The sequence below is a fragment of the Opisthocomus hoazin genome, chromosome 1 (assembly GCF_030867145.1).
Source record: "Opisthocomus hoazin isolate bOpiHoa1 chromosome 1, bOpiHoa1.hap1, whole genome shotgun sequence".
Lineage (NCBI taxonomy): Eukaryota > Metazoa > Chordata > Aves > Opisthocomiformes > Opisthocomidae > Opisthocomus > Opisthocomus hoazin.
The window spans coordinates 111,188,064-111,212,100 of NC_134414.1; the positions used below are offsets into that span (position 1 = coordinate 111,188,064).

Below are 24,037 nucleotides of genomic sequence, written 5' to 3' on the forward strand. Positions count from 1 at the left end.
ACTGCACAGAGTAACATCAGTTTTCGTCTGCTGCTTTGAAAATTTTTATTCCTGACCAATTAATAACCTGTCCAAACTTGTCTCCTTCCTGGTGTCATGCTGTAACTCCATCCTAGTGGAATCTGGGTTCTCCTGAGCACTGCCCATGAAACGCTTTGGCCAGCTTACCGATTTCTCTGTGTGGGAACTCGTAAGATGTGTTTCAGCTCCTATTTACATACATGTTGTCAAATGTGTAGATAAAAATATATAATGTACTAACTTTGATTTCTTTAGTATCATTCCTGTGATGTCTTACACACTTGGGACAGATGCTTTGCCCTTAAATTTTGTCCAGTGATAGTTCAGCTAGACATTTTTGACTAGGGGCAAAAATCTGCAAAGGATTAAATTTTAAAAGATAAGCTTTTATAAACCCCTCAGATGCATTACAAGATGTTCCATTCCAGTGGTTGGTCTTGATTTATTGTATCTAACTTGGTCATCCTTGCTGTAGGCCTACAATGTGATATATTTACTGTTCTTGGCGAGTTTAATGTCTTCCTTACTGTTGCTCATCTTACTCTAAAATCCATTTACTCTCTCAATTTTTTTTTTGTCTGTTGATGTGAAACAAGGTATTTGAATAAAAAAACTTTGTTCTGATACAGTGGATTAGACTTAGACACTATGCACTGTTTCTGAGCAAAAAGTCTGTGCAAATAGCAAATATTACTTTATCCTGTTGCCCACAGTATTTGCATGTAACACATTGTTTGTATTAACCCTTAAGGACAGGATTCAGTTTTCAATAGAACCGTGGCGTGTTAATTCTGACTTGGTTTCTGTCCACAACAACTCATGTGTGTGAGGAAGAGAAAATCAATAATTAATCATTTAGTTGGAATTAATCACTTGGTAAAAGATGACCATCTTCTACCAGCTCTTGGTAACTACTGCTGTATTCAGAGTTTAATCCTCGCAATGAGAACCGGAAAGAAATAGTTCTGTTACAAAGCAAGGGTTTTTTTTAGGTAGTAGTATTGACATTAAATATTTACATGGCATTGCGCCTTCACAGAACTTGTTGACTTTCACCAAATGCTGAACGTATGCTACACTGCATTCAGGGTTATTGAGTGCTCTCATGGGAGGGCTACTGACAGTATAGAGCTTTTGCCTTTTAGTTAATCGGAGCAACTCAGCCCCATCATCAGTAGCAGTCATTACTTTCACATCCTATCCTTCAAGTGGAGCGTGGAGAGTTGGAACTGGGTCAGCAGGATCCTGTACCCTTTCCCTTGTCAGTATGTTTAATGTTAGAAGCCAGAAATTGCATTTGCATTGGTTTTTTTTAAACTATTTTCTAACGTCTAGAGCAGGTCCAAAAAAATTGTATACCTATTGAAGGAGGTGATTTGTCTAATCTAATGTACATCCTTCCTCATTAGCTGATAGAAGGTGATGTGAGAAACCTGTTCTGTGAACAGGAGACTTCAGTGTGCGATACTGAGAGCGTGCCTTTCATTTTGTCTGTCTACGGTAAAGTTGACTCTGCTGTCACCCTTACTGTGGGATAGATAACAGAAGAACTAGCTGTTCAGTTAATCTTCTGTGATCATACAGCGTATGCGAAGGTGCCTGTGAACCAGGCAAGGCACCACATTCTTGGTGATACTGTAGTTTGCAACAACTTCAAAAATCTGAACAGTAGGTGACACAAAGGGTACAGAATAATGATGTTTTGAAGGCCAGTGTGACTGAAACGAAGTCAAGAATTGTTGCAACTTTGTTTTTGTTTGCTGGCATATGGGGAGGTGGAGAAGACTTCAGGGATGGATAGAATCATGGGGTCACTCATGTTGGAAGGGACCTCTGGAGTTCCTGAGTCCAATTTGCTGCTTGAGGCAGGGCTGGTACTGAATTTTGACCACCTACTCAGGGCTTTGTCTGGTGTGGTCTTGAAAACCTACAAGGACAAGAGATGCTACAACCTCTCCTTGCAGCTTTTTCCCTGTGCTTAATTATCCTTGTGATTTTTTTTTTCTTTTTTTTCCTGCCTTATATCTGGTAGGAACCTCTGCTGTTTCAAACTATGGCCGCTCTCTCTTCTTGCAGTGCAGCGCTGCGAAGCAGCTCGCTCTGTTGCCTTGATGATGTCTCCATAGGTAAGAGCAGGCAGTTATTAGCTCCATTGAAGCCATTTCTTGTCCAGGCTGAGCAAGACTCCCTTAGTCTCTCCTTGTAGCCGAAGTTTTCTAGCCTCCTCAACCATCTTCTGCTGAACTTGTTCCAGTTCATCAATATCTAGCTTGTACTGAGATGCCCAAAACTGGACACAGTATTCTAGATGCAATCTAATGAGTGCCAAGTAAAAGGGGTTAATCACCTCACTCAATCTACTGTACGTGCTTCTGTTTGTACAGCCCAGAACTCTGCTGGCCATCTTTGCTGTCAGGACACACTACTGGCTTGTGCTGTGCTTGCTGTTGGCCCCAGCTGAGCCTTTTTTTGCAGAGCTGCTCCCCAGTTTGCCTGCCGCAAGCCTGTATCATTCCCAGGGTTTGTTCCTTCCCAGGGGTAGGACTTGGCATTGGCCCTGTTAAATTTTATGAGGTTCCTATCAGCTCACTGCTCCAGCCCGTCTAAGTCCCTCTGAATTGCAGCTCTGCCTGCGTGTTGACTGCCCCTCCCTCCCTCCCCCCCCAGTTTTGGGTCATCTGCAGACTTTTTGAGGGTATGTTCTGGCCTGTAATTCCCTGAAGCATCTTTCTTGCAACGTGGTTGCAGCTTCTCCTTTTTTCCAGACATCAGGAGCCACCCTCAGGCATCGTGATCTCTCAAAGATATGTAAATCAGTCAGATTTTGCTTTGAACCTTATATCAGAACCTGGTTTATAAAACGAACGACTTGAAGCTTCTGACCATGAAGACTTTCTTTGGAGAACCAGTATTTGATAGCTGTAGACAAGTTTCGGGGAGTTCTCTATTGCCTTAATACTTAGAAACATGGTTTACTAATCATTCAGAACTGCCCTTATGTGAAGAAATGACAGTGTTTATCAGTTGTACATTGGTTATAATCAGTGTTTTATTGCTAAAAAGTGGTGCTCGCTGAATGCAGTGTGTAACGTTACATTTAGCTTGTCTGGCTGCTTATCTTTTAGCTTCCTTGAATTGCCATGCCTGAGTGGGCTTTTCTCTTTCTCCCCATCCCCGCTGCCTTGCAGCTGAGCTGCCAGATCACACTGCCATCCCTTCTGCAAGATGAGTAAAGGCTTTACTCTGTATAGAGCAGAACCACATTTTGTCAGGTAGTGGTTAATCTGGTTACCTGTAAACTTTGCAAAGCCTGAAAGTGGTTTCTTATTTTCCAGTGTCACTGATAATACAGCGAAGTCCTTCACCCACAGGCGGTAGCAATTTGAGTGGAAGTTTGGTCTTGGCAAATAGAATATTCAGGGCTCGGCAGTGTTATTGCAAGTGACTGCTTAGGTTGTTAATAATCAGCAAGGTATTTCTGCTAAGTTGATCTTCAGCTGCTGCTTATGGAGTTATTTATTCACTCATCAAAGCCTTTGCACAAGATGGTATTGCAGAAACAATTACTGCCTGAATTTGATTTGATAGTGATTTCTGTTCTTTGCCGAAGAGAGAGGGAGAGTCAACAACTGAATTAAATTACTGCTGAAGTAAAAAGAATGCAAGTTTTCATAAAGAAACATGCAATATGAAGGTGTTTAGGATGGGGAAAAAAAACGCACAAAACTGAGATCTTACTGAAGTAAACATTTCCTTGTTTAAAATATGATATGTTCCTCATTGGAATCCTAGCACTAGAAATGGCTTTTGGTGTCCAAACCTTGAAGATGTCTGTAGCATTTTCATTCTTTCCACCTGTCTGTAGGCTTATGGTCAGTACTACCTCTAGACGTCAGTGACTGGGGGGCCTTCTTTAGCATTACTTCTAATGCCAGATGCTTTACCCCAATTATGAAGAATGGCAAATGAGAAACGTCTCATCATACAACAACACAAAGCACCGTGGAATTAGTGGTCCGGGTTGTGCTGAATTGTTTCCGAGCATCCTGTCTTTGTGCCGTCTTACTGTTTGATTGGTATCTTTAGCAAGTGACTAGTACAAATACATATGGTATTAATGAATTAATTAATCCAGTTACTTCTTACTGTATGCAGTTTCCATTGCACAGCCCATTTTCCACGTACATCTTACATAGTGAAGTGCGTTAAGTGTCACTTCAGCCAGAAGGGAGGCACAAAATTTTAAAACTGCTTGGAGGTTTGCACTTGCAGATCTTGCTGCAAAACATGTCTGCTGCCTGCTGTGAGAGAGGGAGCAGGAACAGCAACAACTGACGTGCAGCTTGTCGTGCATCTCTGCAGCAGCAGAACCTGATGGTAATAGCTGGAGTGGTAAAATTCCTGCATTTGGTAGCATTTATGAAGCATAATCTGTTTTGAAATTCAGTCATATTATTGGCTTTTAAAAACCTGAATGCAGCTGAGGGAAAAATAAGATTCACAAAGATGCGATTCCTTAAGATTTGGTATGTATCCGCATTTGAGAAATACCGTTAAGTTATATTTGCTATTTCTATTTAAATGTAAGGAAGAGCATTAAAGTGGGTCCTGCAGTACCAGTCATCTGTTTATCAAATCTTGGTATGCAATTTTGTTAATAATTTCTGAAAAGGTTCTTGGAAACGTTTTTATTTTTTTAAAAGCGGCTGGCTTTTGTTCTCTTGACATTTTTGGAAAACCAGATTCATTAAAATCTTACTTAGTACAGAGAAGAGTGAATGTTGCCTTGAATAAGCCTGGGAATGGTTAATGACTTTCCTACTTTAGCTAAACTATTTAACATACAGATTGAGAACAGTTAAAACTGTGCAAGGGGGATTTCTCTTTGTGGTGGCTGTTGTTTGCTGATGGGGAAACTCCATTACGGTGCCAGAGAGAGCCCTGCAGAGGCCCAGTGTCACACCAGAAACTTAAGCTCCTGCAAATGCAGAAGTACTTTGTCTGGGGAAGGGTACATGTTGATCCTGTATCGTAAAATGAGGAGATCACACCTCAAACTTCTGCTTACCGTTCTTCTTTCCTTGTTGTGATTGCCAGATACACACCCTGGCACGCGTCTCCAGCTCTCCTCATGAATTCAGAGCATGGGAGAGGCAGGCAGTTCCCCCACCAGTGGCAGGGGCAGGAGGTGGAGGACCAGTTGATGGAAAGCGTGACTGGTGGTATCCAGTGCAGCTCTGCTGGTTTCTGTCTCCTGCCATGGGAACCAAGGGCACTTGACAAGGATCTGTGAGTGACCTGTGCTGACTTCCCCAAGTAGCTTCTCCCTCGCCGGGCTTTTTTGGCATTTGTTTGGAGCTTGTCACATGCCCTGTTCTACTACAGAATGTCACACCCTGGCAGTGATGTGAGTAGAACTGTAAAGGAGCTCATGAGTCATTACAGAGATGCATAACTGGGAGAGGACTTAAGTACGTGAGTACAAGGAATAAAGTGAATTTCAGAAAAGTAAAAAGACTAGAAAGGAGGAGACAATATTTTGAGATGCACATGAAAAAACCAAAATGTACTTTCTATAAAAAAGCCCGCAAATGATGAAAGAATCTATTTCAGCAAAATAGTTCTCCCTACCTGAGACTTAGTCTTAGTACCCCTGATTTTTTTTTTTTTGCATTATCTCAACGCTAGATTGTTGATTCTCGTGTAAGGACTGGTTTGGCTGTGTACCAACAACCTTTTTCTCTCCTGAATGACGTAGGTCCTTTCTTGAGGTGATAGGTGCTCCCTTATCAAGAACAAGTGTAACACCGGTATGTATGACAAGGCCAGGGTAGCCTTCCTGTTTTCCCCCTCTGGGGGGTTAGTAAGTCTGGATAGCGCTGGTTTCTTTGACCTCTGATAAAGGGGTTCTTGAAAAAGTGCCTTTTTAAGAAGAAAACCTTTGTTTCAGCCAGTTACTCGAATACCTTTCAGTGTCCATGGTGGGGATACCTGTTTTACTTGGTTTACCTAACAGCTAATGACTTTAAGGTCCTGAGAGATGCTCGATGATGGCTTTTATGAGCTAGGCACTGTGAAAGGAGGTGGATGTGGAGAACAAAAGGCCTTCATGCACAACAGATTTGATCACTGGGTGATGGGGAGTTGCTCTGTATACAGCACTGTCACAAATGGGGGATGGGAGCAGGGGAACCTTACGTGGGTGAAAGAAGCATTCCAAAATACTTGGAGTGTATTCTGCTGTACCCTTCTGGTAAAAAGAGGTCTTTGGCTTACGAAGTGGAGTTCAGAAATATTTTTATTTTCTTTCCCTTTTGTTTCCTGTTCCTTGCAGCTGTACAGCCTGCACACTGTATTTCACTCTGAAGTGTTTGACAGGGATGTGTACACTTCAGTGTGGAAGAACAAGAATTCAACTGTTTTGAAGAAGAAGAAATATCTATAGAGAAAACATTTCAGGTTTTATGGTTTTGTTTTCCACCACAACTTTTGGGGGCATGGAAGGTCAAGAACCTTGAATCTCTTGTCCCTTGCACTTGCTTTCCAGACTGAGGATGTCAGTACTTTGAGGAGCAACATTTCTGTGTTTCTTTTACTGAAGCTTGCTGTAGTAAAAACCTACACAGGGACACGATGCTTTTCAAACAGAATGGCAGCAGGTCTGTAATGGCAGACATATAACTGCGTCTTCCAGGTAGTACTGTGTAAAAAGCTCCAGTGCCCATACTTTCGTTTGTCGAGTAGAAGTGCTGTTATCTTTGAAGGCACCGCTGTCCTCTTTCCCTCCTGATTTTTCTGTTAACTCGATTGTGGCTCAGGATACTTCAAATAATTTTCCCAGGATTCTGCTTGGGGAATGTTGACAAAAATCTTACTAAATCTTCACAAAATAGTCTCATTAAGCCTTTCACGTTTCAAATCTGTCCCTTAGAATTTTCTAGTACTGTTTTTCTCCAGAATTTTTCCTTTCTGTGAATTTTACCAACTGTTTTTTGTAGATCAAGCAATTTCCAATGAATTCTTGGGTTATTCTGCTCTCCTGTTTGAGGAACCCAGGAGTTCCCCGCAGTACGCTGTATGCAGAATTGAGCAGTCTTTTCTAACTTGCCTTGGCTTCCAGCACCTTCCAGCTTTTCATTGCCTGCTCTTTTTATAGCACTGCGGAAGAGCAGTTTTAGCTAGACATACTGCTGTCAGTTCAGGATGGGACCTGGAATCCCCCCAAAACAACCTCCTTGCTCCAAAAACCACCAACAAAACCCCCAACAAAACCCCCACCAAATGACTATGTGGCAAGTGTTCAGAGGTGGCATCCTTCAGTTTGTTGTCTTTTCCACTATAAGCAGCTAGGCTTCTGTCCCCAGTGTGTTCACCAGCCCTCTGGAGCAGCTGATCATGTCCTATGACAGATTTATCAATCAGGACTACTGCGATGACAGAGTGAAAAGTAAAAAGTGCATCTGAAAAGTCTGTTGGGGCTGCAGAGAAGAGAAGAGAAGGAAGCAATAAGCAATTAAGCGTGGCTTGGGAGGAGGAGAAAAGATTTTTGCTTGGGTAGTATCACCTAGCAGCTCTGTGACTGCGGCAGGACGGGAATCAAGCTATCCAGAGTGACACCTCTAGACCTTATTATTCCCTGCTGTTCCGAACTCACCACTTCCAAGAAATTAGGCAGGCTAGTGTAATGGGGAGGGAAGGGCTGTGTCTGTAAGCAATACTCTCTCCTTTGTGGCAGAAGCTTTGCAGTTGCAATCGGTGCACGGAGGAATTGGAAGGGAGGGCAACTCGGTGCTGAAAGTTCTCAACTTCCTGAGCTGGACTTGACAGGCAGCTTTTGGGCCTGCTCCTCAGTAGATCATGTTTGAGACGCAGCATTTGGATTTGTGTTGCAGAGCAGGAAAGCTTGCTAGTCTGAGTGGTTGGTGCTTAGAGAAGGCAAACTGAACGGGAAACCCTTCACACAGCCTTTTTGGGGTGACCTTTGGTGCAGGTTCTGGGAGGGTGTTTTTTAACGTCGTGGGCCTTTTAGGAAGATGAGGCAGGAGGAGGAATACCCAACATGCGATATAACCCATGGTGCTGGGGTAGTGGGCATTAGCACAGTTCTGTTATGTTGCATTAGCGAGCAAGAGAGGGACGGAAGAGGCATCTTACTGTACTCCCAGCATGATTTTTCCTTGAAGACTGGGGATACAAGTGGAAAAAAGGAGAGAAATGATGAACTTAATGCTTCAATGAATTGTTGAGGTGCTGCAGACTTTTAAGGAATGTTTATATGCTTTGTCTGTAAAGATGCCAGAGTGTGTGATGATGTGTATTTGAATCTTCTTGCATGTAAACAGATGTATCTGTCATTGGCGTCATACATCAAATCTGAATGGTGCTTGCGTTTTGTCTGGAAAGTAAGACAATTTTATCAGAAAATGCAGTCAGGCGAAAAGGTAGCTATGTGAGCAGAAATTTCATTTATGTCTGTGATGAAAGAGCTACAGAGGAATGAGGGAAAAAAATTTGAGAATAACCCTTTTTTATATATGGTACCGTATGAAAATGAAGACATAATGAACACCGTGAATTACTTACAGGTATATTTCTTGGTATATAGTTAATTATTTTCATCTGGAGAAATGCTCATGGCAGGGGGGTTGGAACCAAGTGATCTTTAAGGTCCCTTCCAACCCTTACTATTCTATGATTCTATGATCTTCTCTGCCTTTTTGGACTTACGAAGAAAAGGAAAAGCATTTTCAATGAAGTGTTGTTTCTCTGCACATCTATTGTGTTTGGCTTGCACTCCGACGCAGATGGCAGCTAACCTTTAATTACCAGCCTACAAATAAGGGAAAGCATCGTGTGTGAAGAATGTATACAAACATCACCCTTAGTAAAAGCACCTGAAGTTACACAGCTGCTTAAATAAATGTAATAATGTTTGTTTAGTGGAATATGTAATAAATAAATGTGCCTGCATAGGCCCAAGAGCTAGCAGGGGTGTTGCGGGGAGCTGAGCTGCTGCGCCCGGGGAGCGGGGCAGAGTGAAGCCCCGCGGCAGTGGGACGGGGAAGGGCACAGGGCCGAGGCTGCTCTGCTCCTTGCTGTGCTCTGCCGAAGGTGCGGTGGCTCGGGATAATCTGCGCAAAGTCACTGGCAAGAGACAACGTTTCCCTGAATGTTCCCAAATATGAGTGGCACAAACACTTAAGCTTGTAAATGCATTTTAGCAAGGCTTTGTTCTCATCAGTGACATGGAAAACGAAGCCTTGAGTCCTAGAGCCTCAGTATGTGTGCTGCCTTCTGCAAGATTGAGCACAGGCTTTGTTTGAAAGTACTCCTCTGAAGGTAATTTGAGCATGCTTATATTTTGGTAGGGATCTTAACCATCTGCAACCATCTGCTAGCAGGTGTTTGGTTTTGTCATGGAGTTTGTTTTATTACCTTTATCTTATCTTTGCTCTTTCTTTGTGCAATGTTGGATGGATCCTCACATCCCATCTGTTTTATGCAGTGGATGGAAAATCTGCTGATCGGGACTCTCTCTCACACAGGGTATAGTGTTTATATTTTGAATTACGCTGATATCATATCTGCCATTTAAACAGATAGGGCAGTCATCTCCTTAGAATTGTTCCCACTCGCTGAGCCTTTTCCTTCCTAGAGAAGATTAAAGAGTGTGTGATCAGATGCCTTCACTATAATCCTAATTCTTTCATTAGAGGTTGAGTCTCAGTGCTCTTCATAGTCTTTGCTGGGTTGAAAAATGAAGTTTCTGAACCAAAACTTCTGGTTTTACAGCGCATAATCTGTTGTTGTTCCAAGAGTATTTTTCAGATAGTAAGATGTGTTTGAGTGAAGTAAGATTGTTTAATATTAAAAAATGGTGTCATAATCTCGGACAAAACTGTCTTTGAAAAATGTGAACTGCTACCCCGTTGTGATACACCAGGAAGGGACAGTATGAGGAAGTCTGCTACAAACATAATGGAGAATTGGGTATCAGGAAGGAGATTACTGACATTAGGAAAAGAAATGAGGTTTGTAAAATGGAATTAAAATGTGACTTGCTTCTTTGTCACGATCTGCATTCCAGTGCTACTGGAAAACGAGTACCTGTTATACTTGTGTGTTGGATCACTTGAGGAAGTTTAGTGATTTATAAGTTCATCAAAAGACAAATTGTGCTATTGTGGTTGATTGTTAGAGTACTTCAGCAGAGCACAGATGTACAGCTGTAACCAAAATGCAAGAGATGCTGAAGAAGGCAGAAGAGAAGGGAGTTTTGTTTAACATCTTTATCAATGATCTGGATGAGGGGGTTGAGTGCTCCCTCACTAAGATTGCAGACGGCACCAAGTTAGGTGGGAGTGGTGACCTGCTGGAGGGTAGGCAGGCTCTGCAGAGGGATCTGGACAGACTGGATCGATGGGCTGAGGCCGACTGCATGAGGTTCAACAAGGCCAAATGCTGGGTCCTGCACTTGGGTCACAACAACCCCATGGAACGCTACAGGCTTGGGGAAGAGTGGCTGGAAAGCTTGCCCGGTGGAGAAGGACCTTGGGATACTGGTTGACAGCCAGCTGAACATGAGCCAGCAGTGTGCCCAGGTGTCCAAGAAGGCCAGCGGCATCCTGGCTTGTATCAGGAATAGTGTGGCCAGCAGGAGCAGGGAGGTGATCATGTCCCCATGCTTGGCACTGGTGAGGCCGCACCTGGAGTGCTGTGTTCATTTTTGGGCCCCTCACTACAAGAAGGACATTGAGGTGCTGGAGCATGTCCAGAGAAGGGCAACAAGGCTGGTGAGGGGTCTGGAGAACAAGTCTTAGGAGGAGCAGCTGAGGGAGCTGAGGCTGTTTAGTCTGGAGAAGAGGAGGCTGAGGGGAAACCTTATTAGTCTCTACAGCTACCTGAAAGGAGGCTGTAGCGAGGTGCCTCTTGCTCTCTTCTCCCAGGTAACAAGTGATAGGATGAGGGGAAAAGGCCTCAAGTTGCATCAGGGGGCGTTTAGATTGGATATTAGGAAAAATTTCTTTACTGAAAGAGTGGTCAGACATTGGAATAGGCTGCCCAGTGAGGTGGTGGAGTTGCCATCCCTGGAGGTGTTTAAAAGATGTGTAGATGTGGTGCTTAAGGACCTGGTTTAGTGGTGGACTTGGCAGTGTTAGGTTAATGGTTGGACTTCATGATCTTAGAGGTCTTTTTCAACCTAAATGATTCTATGATTCTAAAACACAAGAAAAAGTGATAAATATAGGCCTGACAGAGGTAGTGCCAGTAGTGGTTGTAATACCAACACTTCATGGTGTGGATTTGGTACTAATTTTGCGAGCCCGACTGTCCATGATGTGGTCATGGTTTAGCCGTGGCTTGCCCCTGGGATGAGAGTGGGGGTAAGGTGCTGGTAGGGACGAGGGGACAGTGTGGGGCCAGGGGGGGTTTGACGCAGTGCTGCTGCCTGGGGAAACGCTCATCCAGCTTGAGCCTCGCAGGCAGGGTGTTGAGGGCAGCCTAGTGCGGTGCAAGTTGGTGCGTTGCTGCGCTGCAAGGAAAAATATTATTGGAGTTGAATTGTTATACCTAGCACCTCAGAGTGGAAAGTACAACCAGGGCTGGGCTGGGCTGGGATGCTCCATCAGTCAAAAAAAGTACTATTTTTTTATATGGTCAGTCATGGCTTGTACTGGCAAACAGAAGTAGTATTGCCATTTTTCCTTATTTTTAGAGCCCATACACATCGGCCCTCTCTCTAAGGAGGCACAAGATTGCTCTCCCTTCACACATGCATGTTTCCCCTGTGTAGTCTGTGGTTAGTTGTTCAAAAAGCAAAGACTCCTTAAAATCTTGTAACTTGGCAGCATTGAAAGTTAAATATGTATTGGAGCGATACAAGTAGAAGCTTGTCTGCAAGTCAGAAGTGTTTGAAGTGCTTCTGTCTGATGGATTTGTGTTTTTATTAGACTAGCCCAGGCAAAATAAATGTTGCCGTTGTCAAATGAACTCAGTTTAGTTCATCGAACTGCCACTTGAACATGAATTTTAACAACAACAAAAAAGAACAGAAGTTCAAACCTTGGCATTTAAATTTCATTAATCATGATAAAGAAATGAATGAAAGAAGTTTCCAGGGCATGAGCTGTCTGTATGTGTAAATAATGAGCAGAATTAAATTTTATTTGTACTAAAAAACTGAATTGAAGGCAGTAGGAATCACATGCAAAGTTGCTAGTGATTAATATTTCCCAGACTTTCACAACCCTAAATAACTTATTATAATTCTGTGTAATGAAGGAATGTTACATGAAACAACCACCCTTACTTCTGCTAAAATGATGTAGGCTTATTTTTTTGAGCAATGAGGTATACCATTAATTGTCTTCTAAATTCATGCACGCTGTATTCTGATGATATTACAAGGTGTTAAAGTGAATTTAATAGGTTCATGCAGGGCTTATCAGGTGTCAGATAGATGACACAGGATCACGTGCATTATTGTGTGCGTAGCTTGTGAAATCAGATCTCGTTTGCTGGAGTAAGATGCACTCCAGGGTTATATTTTTTTTTTTTTTTTTTCAGTTTTATGGAAATCTTTGCCATAAACATTGCTATGAATGTTTTTTGTGTCGGAACAGCCAGCAACGTAGTACTGCAGTTCTGTGGGCAGTCGTATGTCCTAGGAGAGTGAAGTCGACAGCTCTGAGTCTTCAGCAAAACACCGATGTGCTTGCTTAGTGCTCAGGTACTTGGCTAAATTGAAGCACTAGCAGTTGCTTATGTACTGAGCGACTGTGGGTGTGTGAAAGGATGGTCCCCTACAAAGACAAGGACAGCTAAAAACAAGGTGCAAATTTATTCAGATTTCAGTGCAAGATCTGTGTGTGGTGCCACTGGGAACAGCGACTTTGTTAACAGAAGCTGCAGATTTTTTTGTTTTGGGTTGCCAGAAAGTGTTTTAACTTACTACTTTTGCAAGTTTATTTTGGACACCTCTAGAAGGCATATCTGTTAATAATTTGCAGGCATTGGAATATGTCATTAAATGATAAAGAGAACAAAATCCTGTTTCTTCCTAGTTAGCTGACTGGCTTTTAAAGGCTGCAGATCAAAAGCACTGAAATACAGCAAGGAAGTTTGAGAAATACACATCTTGGTGATTAGCAAAAGTATATACATTTATTTGCTGAACTCTGCTTTCCCCCAATCCATTGGATGTTGATTATTTTCAAAACTGACTTTTTAATTGTAAGCCTCAAGGGCTACTTCATCAGCTCCCTGAGACAACCCTCTACTGAACAGTAAACTGGTGGTCATCTCATCTTGATTAATTAACCTGCTACTGCATCCATGCAGCCGTTTGGCCACCTTGGTTCTTTCATTTAACACACAGATTCTGTAATTTTTTGGAGGTTATAGACGAGTGTGCTTCGGGGAGCTGATGATTTATGCCAGCTGAGTCATGTGCTTGCAGAATCCAGTGTCTGCTCATCGTATATCGACTTCTCTAAAGTACTATAATTTTTCCTTTAAAAAAATCTGAGGGGTTTGGGGTTATTTAATTGCAATGCCAGAATTGTACAGAATTACAGTGATTGTAGTCTAATAAACCATGTTACTTATCAGCTGGGTTTCTTTTTATTCGTTAGTACTGAAGCTGTGAGCATTGTTTGTTTCATTAGCGTGTATTTTTTTGCCTTACTGCTGAAGACAGCACAATCTCTTTGGTCAGTTATGTCCTTGGTAAAGAGCCTTTGTTCCCTACTTCAATCTGACCAGATACTGAGGTGATCCATGAATCATCTTGTTCCCTGGCTGATGAGCTCCAGGTGCTCCTCAGCCTTCTGGGCTAACCCTAATTCGTCTAGCTGATGAAAGGAGGTTGCAATAAAGAGGCTGCATCCACAAAAATAACTAAGTGGATTGTTGTGCTGTTAATGCTGTAATTCAGTAGAAATACTCTCGAATTGTTTGAAACAGTGTGTTGGTGTCAGATTTGTTTTGTGTGGAGAAACTTAGGTATTTCAAAACACTTCAAACCCTTTCCCTACCGCGGTGCAGATGCAAAATGTAGTTGTCCCTCCCCATCCCTGCATTTGCCTTCCCTGAGCTGGACCCACGAACTCCTGACTTAGTGCTGCACCACACTCATCTTCCGTGGGTCCTGCAAGTTTCACACTGGGTATATGGAAGTTAGCGTATTACACTGAAGTTTTCATCATCTGCTTCATCTCTGAGATCAAAGACAGGAGCTGCTTTCAAGTGGAAAGTTTGAAGAACGTGATAATGGAAGCACCATTTAGAAACTGTTCCATTTTCTGCAAACAGACCCTGCCACTTATTCACGAAGCTGCCCTGTGCCCAGCTAGAGGTTTAAAAGGATGAAATACTGGAAGCAAAATTAACATGCTTGTATTGTGGTTTTTTTTTTCTCTTTTCAGTCGGCGAGTTTGTGAGTGATGCCCTTCTGGTACCAGACAAGTGCAAGTTCCTTCACCAGGAAAGGATGGATGTCTGTGAAACTCACCTGCACTGGCATACTGTTGCTAAAGAGGTATATTCACCTGTCCTAAAATTTCCTGCCTGCCTTCTTTAGAGCTGTGTCACTATTATGAGGATGGCTTTAAATACAGCAGTGACATGGAAAACAAAAAGCTGTATTTAGGAATGTTTGAGTGAATGGCTTTTTGTTCTGCTTGATAAGGTAGGCAATAGGAGTCACTCTGCTGAGCACATCGAGTCCACTCTGGGATACTTCATGTTGACCTTTGAACATTGACCCTGTTTCATAGCACTTTTTTTTTTTTCCTCACATCCACTCACACACCCACGATGTTTTCTGCCTCCTCTGTCTTGCTGTGTTAGTGCTATTCTGGAACTGAAGACTGATCACTAGTGCCTAGGTTTTGCCTTTGTCGTTGTCCTCAATATGGATATTGGCATGCCAGGTGCTTCACAGAGGTCAAACAGGCCTCAAAGAATGCAGTAGATGTAATTCAGCATAAAAGGGTAGGAGAGCTGATAAGACATTTTGCAGTCAAGCACAATTTACCAATGCTTTACTGAAAACAGTGTTATAATTGCTAATGCGTTTTGGACATCTTTGTCCTTATGTAGAGAGGTTGTAGGAGTGAAAACCGAGACGAGCTTCAAGAAGTTTTCTGGCTGCTATTTTGCTTGGAACCTTTCAGTTTGTATGTTATCCCACCTTCTGGAAATCAAAATTGAAATGTGCGTAGCAGCTTTTCAAATTTTAGTTTCTTGCTTGAATAGTACTGTTGCCCCTCAAATCAAGCATTTAAAGCACCAACCTTCATGCAGGCAAATTCTGGTCCATTTTAAGTACTTGCAAACTTGGAATGGCATAGCCTAGGAGAACATCATCACTGTGCACCATTGAACTGTTTTCCTTTTTTCACCTGTCCTACATCACTATGTCTTTGTGTCCTACAATACTGTATCTTTAAGGTGTTGTTATGCATGATAGACTGTTTTCCAAACAAGGCTAGACGATAGTGTACTGGCAGGTGTCAAAGCAGATGCAGTGTGTTTCCAGTATATCAGGTATTTTAAATGTCATTGTATCTTACAACAAGCTCTTTAATAGCATTAATACATCACGATCAGGTTTAATATGTCAAATTGTCATTCTGCCTTCAAGTTTTCTGTGTGTGAGGCAGAGCCTGTGAGAATTTTAGGCAAGAGGGTATGGCGTCGTCAAGTACATGGGCGGAGACAAGTCTGTCCATACTGGCAAAGACTAAAGGGCAGGGGAGGGCAGAGCTTGTTGCTTACAGTGGTCATGCGGACACAGATAGGGAGCTACCTGCAGTGCAGGCAGTGAGTGCACACCTGGCCACTCGAAATTGTGTTTCAAAATTTGGAGATTGTGCAGCTCACCAGCTTCAACCTCCGAAGGCAGTACACAGCTGCTTGTGATTTTTCAAGGTCTGCGACATTTTTTCTGGCTTCCTCCATGACAGTATTGTTGCTGTTTTCTGTAGTCCTGTAGTGAGAAGAGTATGAATCTGCACGACTATGGCATGCTGCTGCCCTGTGGAATCGACAAGTTTCGTGGTGTGGAGTTTGTTTGCTGCCCGTTAGCGGAGGAAAGCGACACTCTTGATTCAGCTGACACCGAAGACGATGATTCAGATGTCTGGTGGGGGGGTGCGGATGCAGACTATGCAGATGGAAGGTAAAAGTGGCTTTCTACCCTGCGACTTGTTATTATCATCTTATCAAAGGTGCCAGAAATCTTAAAAGTATGGAAGAGTCACTGCTCATTGTAAGTGAACTTGCAGCTACAATCATTGAAAACATCAATGTTCTACTCATTTATTTTTAACTTTCTGCAGAAAAGCTTATTGTTAATATAGTTACTGTGCTTTTGATGCCTTCATCTTTTCTTCAATATGAAGTATTGCCATATTCATAACAAAAATGCTTAAATACATACTTTCTGATAACTAAATGATAAATACTGTACTCTTAGGATGCTTCATGTGCAGTCTGGGCAGAGACTCAGCCAACACAACCATTGGAGGTTTTGAAATGTCTTCATGCATAATAGACATTAGTGATGTGTCGTTATTACCATGAGAATATTTTTCTGCTTACAATTACTTTCTAAATGTGATCTAAAAGAAAATATTTTTTAATATCTAGCCTTTGACAGATTCATTAATACACTGCTGTTAAGATTGGGTATGGAGGTTTCCTTTGCAAGACAGTAGTGGATGGGAAAATACTGTGCTTGTCTTTATCCTTTAACATCCCTTGTGTATGTAGGCTGATGTTGAGCCAAATATGAGTTATGACTGTGTTGCAACAGAGTATTCTGGTGCTGTCAGAGCCTTTTCATATTGCTCTCTTGAGCGTGTTAGCAGTTGCGAGAACAGAGTATGATGTTACATCCTTGCAACTGAATTCAAACAGCTCTCTCAGATAGCTTTCTTCAGAAAACTAAGATCTAAGTTCAAATTCTGTTTGTGCTCCCTAGACTTCCATTGCTTCATACTGTGCTAACACAGTGTTTCTACTTCTTAAATAATAATACTGCATCTTTTACAAATAATAGACAAAATCCAAAACTTGAGGCAGATTACAAGTGTTTTCAAGGACAATTCTGAAAATAAACGGGGATCGAATGAAGTGAATAATGCAGAGACTTGGTAGTTCTGACTTGCATCACATTTGGACTTCTTAATAATCCAGGTGGAAACAAGTTCAGGAACAGTCTAGAGATGAAGGACAGAGATGAAATTGCTGTAATTTGGTGCAAAGAGATGGCATTAAGACAACCAAAAGGTAGAAACCATGTCATGGTAGGCTTCTAAATCTTTTCTGACAAAGCATTAGTAAGTGTTGCAGGGAAGAGTTCTGTGTGAATAACGGAAAAAGTTTAATCAAAATAAATATTCCCTTATTGTAATTTCCAGATTTCTCTCATAAGTGGGAGTGAATGGTCAGGAGTGTTAGATGCAAGAAACCTGCATCAAGCAACATTGCATCTTCCCTCTTGACACCTTCAGGCTTTTTTTTTTTCTGATTTGTACTTCCAACAGCTGTCAGTGTTAGAATTTATAACCCTTTCAGTGGGATTCGTAAACCAGCCTTTGGACTGTTGCGGTGTCACTTCTGTATATTTCGTTTAGATTTTGGTTGCAGTGTGTTCGCTTAAAAGAAATGAGTGCAGAGCTTGTTCTAATTGAGACAAATTTGCCTTTTTCATCATATATATATATACACACACACGCACACACAGGATGGATACATAGATCTGTCTTATATACCTGTTACCTGTCTTATCTATATATCTTATATTTATTATATTTATCTATATATATAAAATATAGATATAAAACTCTTCTTTCATATATCTGATCAAAGATTCCTAAAATATTTAATATAGAAGAGCTCACGGGGGGTGTATATGGAGTTGTTTTGTTTGTAAGACAGATACCACATTTATTTCTGTCTTTCGTGTTTGTCACTGAACATTTAATTTGCTATTCTAGTCCGTTTTGTTCCCCATAAAGCAGTTTAATATCTGAAGAGTTGAGTCCAAGAATAACCTCATAAATTTTGTATCCTTTAGGAACAGGAGCTGTAATTGCATTTTAATCCATTGCTGGTGTTCCAAGCAAATACTGATTTTTTTTAATTTTTTTTTCCCCTCCCCGCTTATAGAATTGCATGCAAAAAGAGAGTGAAAGGATCCTTTTATGGGGTACTTGTACTTCAACTGCAGATGAAGAGCCCATCAATTTGTAGTTATTTTACACTGACTTACTCAAATTTTTGCTTCTGCAGCTTCCCAACTTCATTTAAACTGTGTGTATTGGAGCCAGAAATACTCTTGAAATTTAGTCATGTATAAACAATGTTACTTATTTCTTATGCAGCAGTAGATGGTAGTTTAAATTTTGTGTGTGTATTCGTACATATATGAGTGTATGTTTGTGAGTATGTAAATATATATATAGGCATTAGTTCTAAGCTGGTTGTGAGGAAGGAGGGTAAAGGAAGTGAAAAGTAAGGGGACACTTTCCTAATGCAAAATTCCCAATTTTGTCTGCTATTAGAGCACCTCTGTTTCAAGTGCTTGTTTTCACCTTACATGGGTGATCTCACACTGACAATGTTTACTTCGTCTTGAAGCCTTCCAAAGAGTTTAAAATCCCTCTGTGTGTGAGTACGTCCTTTGCGTGACACTGCGTTACGGGAAGAGCTTGTGCACTGGCTCACACCCACCCTGTTGCTCAGCAGCTCTGCAGCAAAGCCCCATGTCAGAGGAGGTTTGGGTTCTTCATGGAGACCCTCTCTGGGCAGGGAAGGGGGTATGCTGTTAGCAAATCAGTAGGGCCGAGTATCTATCGAAGTGTTTTCCTCATTCAGGAATCATGATAGCTTTCGCTTGAGTCAGATCAGCTGAGCGCAGGTCATTGGAGTCTTCTAGCTGAGGGCTTTTGATGTGCACGGGGTGGGCTCCAGGTCATGAGGGACATGCTGTGCGTTTTGGGGGGAGGCACTCAGTCCTTCTGGGGAGTTCTTGTGTTTGTGAGTGGTTTTTGTGGCCGCTACTACAAGTGCTTTTGTTCATGCAAAGATGTGAAAATTAGAAGATAAGAGCCAGTACATTAAGAGAAAGATTTTGTGCCACAGGTTTGCAGCGGGAATTCCACAGCATTCTTCTTGCAGCAGTTACTGGGTTGGCTTTTTTTTACCCATTTCTACCCAGAAGTCACAGTTTCTGGCTAAAATTAGTTGCCCCTACCACACAAGTGCTTCTGTAATTGCGCTTTCTTCTATGTTTTTGTTTCATTAAGGTCTGGGTTTGGTTCTGTTGTACAAGTAATGCCTTTCAGATGCTTTTGCCATGCGTATATCAATACCTTCAGTATTTAGAATCGCCAAGTGGTCCAGTGACAGCATAACCCACTCCTCACACCTAAGGAGAAACCAATATGCTGTACATGACCCCAGCTGCAGGGTTTCATATTCTTTGTTTCTTGTACCTGGCTGTGAAGCCTTCTGCTCGGTGGCTGCTGGTTTGTCTCACCCTGGCCATGCCTGGTACCTCTCCTGGGGAGCGAAACCTCCAGGCTGGCCCTTCATGCTCCTACTCCCATCTCTGTAAAAAGAAACCAGAAAATGTTTGGCACAACACCCTCCCCCCCCTCTCCCCCCCTCCCCCACCTGTCAGTGGGTGGTGGGACAGTGACTGCCGTGGGCCTTCAGAAGGGCCACAGCTGCTTTAAGACACCCAAGTCAAAATGAAGGCAGTGTGTTTGAGGCAGAGGTGCAAGCCTGAAAAGCAACTGATTATATCCTCATTTCTCAAAACGCCTGTCATGACAAAGAAGAATCCGACAACGTACTTATGTTTTGAAGTAAATTTATATCTCATACTGTTCAGATCAAAATTTTAATATATTTGCATTTGTGATTCTGAATATTTACAGGAAACTACACTGCAGTCATTAATTTTGTGATCATCCTTTTTCGGGCTGTCTTGTATTTTTACCCCCAGCAGTTGTCTCTGAAGGACTGCGCTTTCTTTTTTTGCTTTGTTGTGGGTGTTTCCTTTCGCACAGGAGAAAGCAAAGCTTAGCAGCATGTTGTATCCACGCTGTTGGAGGGCATGTGGTGGCAGCTTGGGCTGCGGTGCCATCACAGATGGATGTTCTCCCTGCCTGGTGTCTGAGCATCACCTGGGTCTGGGCGTAAAAGGATGTGGCTTGCCTCATGGTGTGGCTTGTTGGCAGTACTTGGAGAAAGAGGAGGGAGGGTCTATTTTGATAACGGCTGTGATGTACCCCCTTTTTGTTCGGGAGGCTGAGAGGCATGATCCACCCATGCTTTTGAAGTTGCATCATTTCATGCTCCTCCTGAAATAGCGAACTCTAAGAGGTCATGAGCATTTTTCAGCAGTGGTGTTCCTTGCTGTTATGCACACCTTTAATTAAAATTTACCTTGAAGACTGCCTGAGGGACAGCCAGATGCAGGTGCTGGCTTTAAATATAGCTGCAGAGCTCGCCCTGCATAGCTACAACTCAGTCAAGTGACCTGCCAGCTCTGGCTGCCCTTGAGACTCAGCACAGCCTCGTGGTCCTCCTGCCTGTACCTTGGCACTGGCTAGAAGCTTTGGTGTTCTTGATGTCTAGGGTTGAACATCTTTAGGAGTGATGGCTAAGCTGGAAACTTCCAGGTGTTCTCTGTATACATCGGTCTCACACGTGCCTCTCCTCATCTTCCCATCACTCTGCATGAGACCTGCCAGGCTTTCCTCCCCACCTGGGACGCAGGCTGCTCTCATTTTCCTTCTTTCACAGCAGGGAAACTGAGGCACGATAAGCCTCACTGTTGAGGATTATATGGAAGGCTTTCCCCGTGGCTCAGGAGTGGAAGATACTGCCCTAACTTCAGCAAAGTGTCATTTTTCTAGACAATCTGAATATATTTTCAAGGTCCAAAATAGGAGATTTAATTTCTCCTTGTTTCTTCCTCAGCAGGTTAGGCCAAATTAATTCTGTCTGTTCGGTGTATAAAACGTATGTTCAGGCTGATGTAATGATTGGGTAGTGTTGTAAATGTCGCATTATAGGGAGCAGTGTATTTTATAAGGGTTTACTTTACAGTTTCTCATAAACTTCTGCCAAGCGAAGTTTTATGAGTTGTTCATACTTGCCATTAGGATAGTTAATACGGTAGTTTTTTTACTGCAGTGAATAATCCAAAAGAGTGCAGTCCACTTTGTACTGATAATTAGGCATCTGTGGAAGAAAACTAAAATAAATTTGTGCTATATAGCATGCTAATCATGTTTTTCTCTGGTTTTGCAACCCTGTACCAGACTGAGCTTAAGGACGAATGCTCATCTCCCAGGTGCTGAAAAAAAGTAGTTGTAGTGCTGTATCCTTTTTGACTCCATGAAGAACTCTTTTGTCAATGGTATTTTGAAAACCTGGCTTTTTCATAATTGCCTCCTCCAATTCTAATCCAAGAAATCCTGAAAGGCTTTTTTCTAATAGTGAAAGCAGCATTGTGTGTGTGCCTGTCATACTGAATTGTTTGCAGGTGAGGCCCTATGTTGTTAATAGTCTTGTTCTGGAATTTGGGGAAGAGAAGTTACAGGGGCCCAACAGAGTTGTTTTGCTGAGTAATTTGTTGGAGATCTTCACTTGATGTGGAGGAAGTGTACACCTAATTTCTTTCACTTTCTAGCTCTTCTTATGTCTGTATCTATAACTTGTGTGTTGACGTCTTTGTACCACTTGTTTTACCTAGTGTCTCCCCTTCAGAAATGTCTGCAAGTTAACCTCAATGTCAAATTAGTTACAATCAAAATTCCCCAGAGTGCTGTCATTAAATGAGGCTGTCACAAGGTGTATTTAAATTGGCCACAGTCATATAGTGCCCTGACTTGATACAACAGCACACTGAGTGCTCGTGGTGTGTCACGCTACTGCCTTGACACAAAGCAGGCATGGAGGGATGTCTGCCTGTGGCACACGCTTATCAAAAATGCACAAGTCTAAACAGTGACACATAAGCAAGTATCTTTAGTAGTATACAAGAGTTACTATAGGAATTTTGAAGGTCAGATTCAATGGGGTTTAGTTACTTCTATACTCGGGAAATTCTCTTTCCTTTTTTTTGCATGTGTAGCTTTGACTAGCTACTGCTTAATTCCTTTTCTTTTGGTCTCTGCATGCCAGAGCAGTGAGAGATTTAATGCAGGCAAGAGTCAGGAATCTGTTGATGTTTTAATGTGAATACAGATGAAAGGAGGTAAATGCTACAGCTGGCACGGCTGTTCTTTAGTGTTCTCTGTGCTTTGGTGTTTATCGACAAGGACTATCCAAAACATGAAATCCTCTTACCCCGTTTCTCCCCATTACATCTCTCTGTGTCCCTCTCACCCTTCTTTTTCCCCTGCTCATCTTTTCATCTGTCCCCAGAAAATGTATTTGGAAATACAGCATGAAAGAAGAGCCTTCAGGGGATTGTTTCACCCGGGCATGTTTCTGGCTATTTGCATATTAACTGATCAGGGAGATTAAGAAAAATAATCAAAATGCTCTAATCTTCTTTATCTCTTGCTCTGATGGGTACTTTAGTCTCTTTGGCATTTGAACTACAGCTGGAAGAAGCAAACACAGCTTGAACATGGAGGAAAAACATTGGCGAAACTGGGAGGTGTTGATACACATTGCCTCCCCTCATTTCAAAGAGGACCCTGTGCCATGTCCCCGGAGAGCGTTAAGGGACAGGCGCTCAGCCGTGCCGGTTGTGCGGGCCGTTGGCGGCTGGGTGTCCTTTGCTGAAGTTTGGCTGGGGGGGGGGAAGGGGTGAGCCCCTGCTGCGGCTGTCTGCACCCAGCGCCACATGGCTGGGGGAGAGAAGTCAGGCCCTGAATAGTGTGTGGGTGCGGAGCGTTGTTGGTGAAGAAATCATGGGAAGGGGGGGAAGATCCTTCAGAGATCCTTACTGCTGCTTAAATTCTTCAATTTCTACCTGTTTCCCCATACTTGTGTCTAATATGTAGTGACATTATCATGGAATCATAGAATGCTTTGGGTTGGAGGGGACCTTTAGAGGTCATCTAGCCCTACCCCCTGCAGTGAGCAGGGACATCTTCCATTAGATCAGGTTGCTCAGAGCCCTGTCCAACCTGGCCTGGTTTCCAGGGATGGGGCCTCCACTGCCTCTTTGGGAAACCTGTTCCAGTGTTTCACCACCCTCATTGTAAAGAATTTCTTCCTTATGTCCAATCTAAATCTACCCTCTTTTAAGTTTAAAACCATTACTCCTTGTCCTCTTACAGCAGGGCCTACAAAAAAGCCTGTCCCCATCTTTCTTATAAAGCCCCCTTTAAGTGCTGAAAGGCTGCTATAAGGTCTCCCCACAATCTTCTCTTCAGCCCCAACTCTCACAGCCTTTCCTCACAGGAGAGGTGTTCCATCCCTCTAACCATTTTTGTGGCCCTCCTCTGGACCCACTCCAACAGGTCCATGTCTTTCCTGTGCTGAGGGCTCCAGCGCTGGATGCAGGACTCCATGTGAGATCTCACCAGAGCAGAGTAGAGAGTCAGAGTCACCTCCCTCACCCTGCTGCCCACGCTGCTTTTTATGCAGCCCAGGATACGGTTGGCTTTCTGGGCTGCGAGCGTGCATTGTCAGTGCATGTCCAGCTCTTCACCCACCAGTACCCCTGAGTCCTTCTTGGCAGGGCTGCTCTCAATCCCTGCATCACCCAGCCTATATTGACTCCGAGGATTGCCCTGAAACATTGTGTTTCTTGACTGTTCTTCCCTCCTGTTCCTTATTCCCTCCCATTGTTCTTACTGGAAGTGTTGTCAAGCAGCATTGAGTTAAAGATCTGAGGCTTAATTGGAAGTCCAGCTCTGAGCCCGAAAGATTTGTTTGAAGAATGTAGAAATGGGATTTCTGGAGTCATTTTGAAGTTTTTGCTATTCTCAAGCTAAGAAAGCATTACTGATCAAGAAAAAGGAAGCTACTGAGG

General features: G+C 42.7%; 1 protein-coding gene across 3 annotated transcripts in view; it reads left to right on the forward strand.

The window, feature by feature from the left end:
- The window catches only part of APP (amyloid beta precursor protein), a 229,063-nt gene that overhangs the window by 91,298 nt on the left and 113,728 nt on the right, over positions 1 to 24,037 (forward strand). For all 3 annotated transcript variants that reach the window (XM_075433354.1, XM_075433362.1, XM_075433368.1), the window contains exons 4-5: positions 14,448 to 14,560; positions 16,011 to 16,204. In XM_075433354.1, coding sequence (XP_075289469.1) covers positions 14,448 to 14,560; positions 16,011 to 16,204 — 307 coding nt within the window. The remainder of the gene's footprint in view (positions 1 to 14,447; positions 14,561 to 16,010; positions 16,205 to 24,037) is intronic.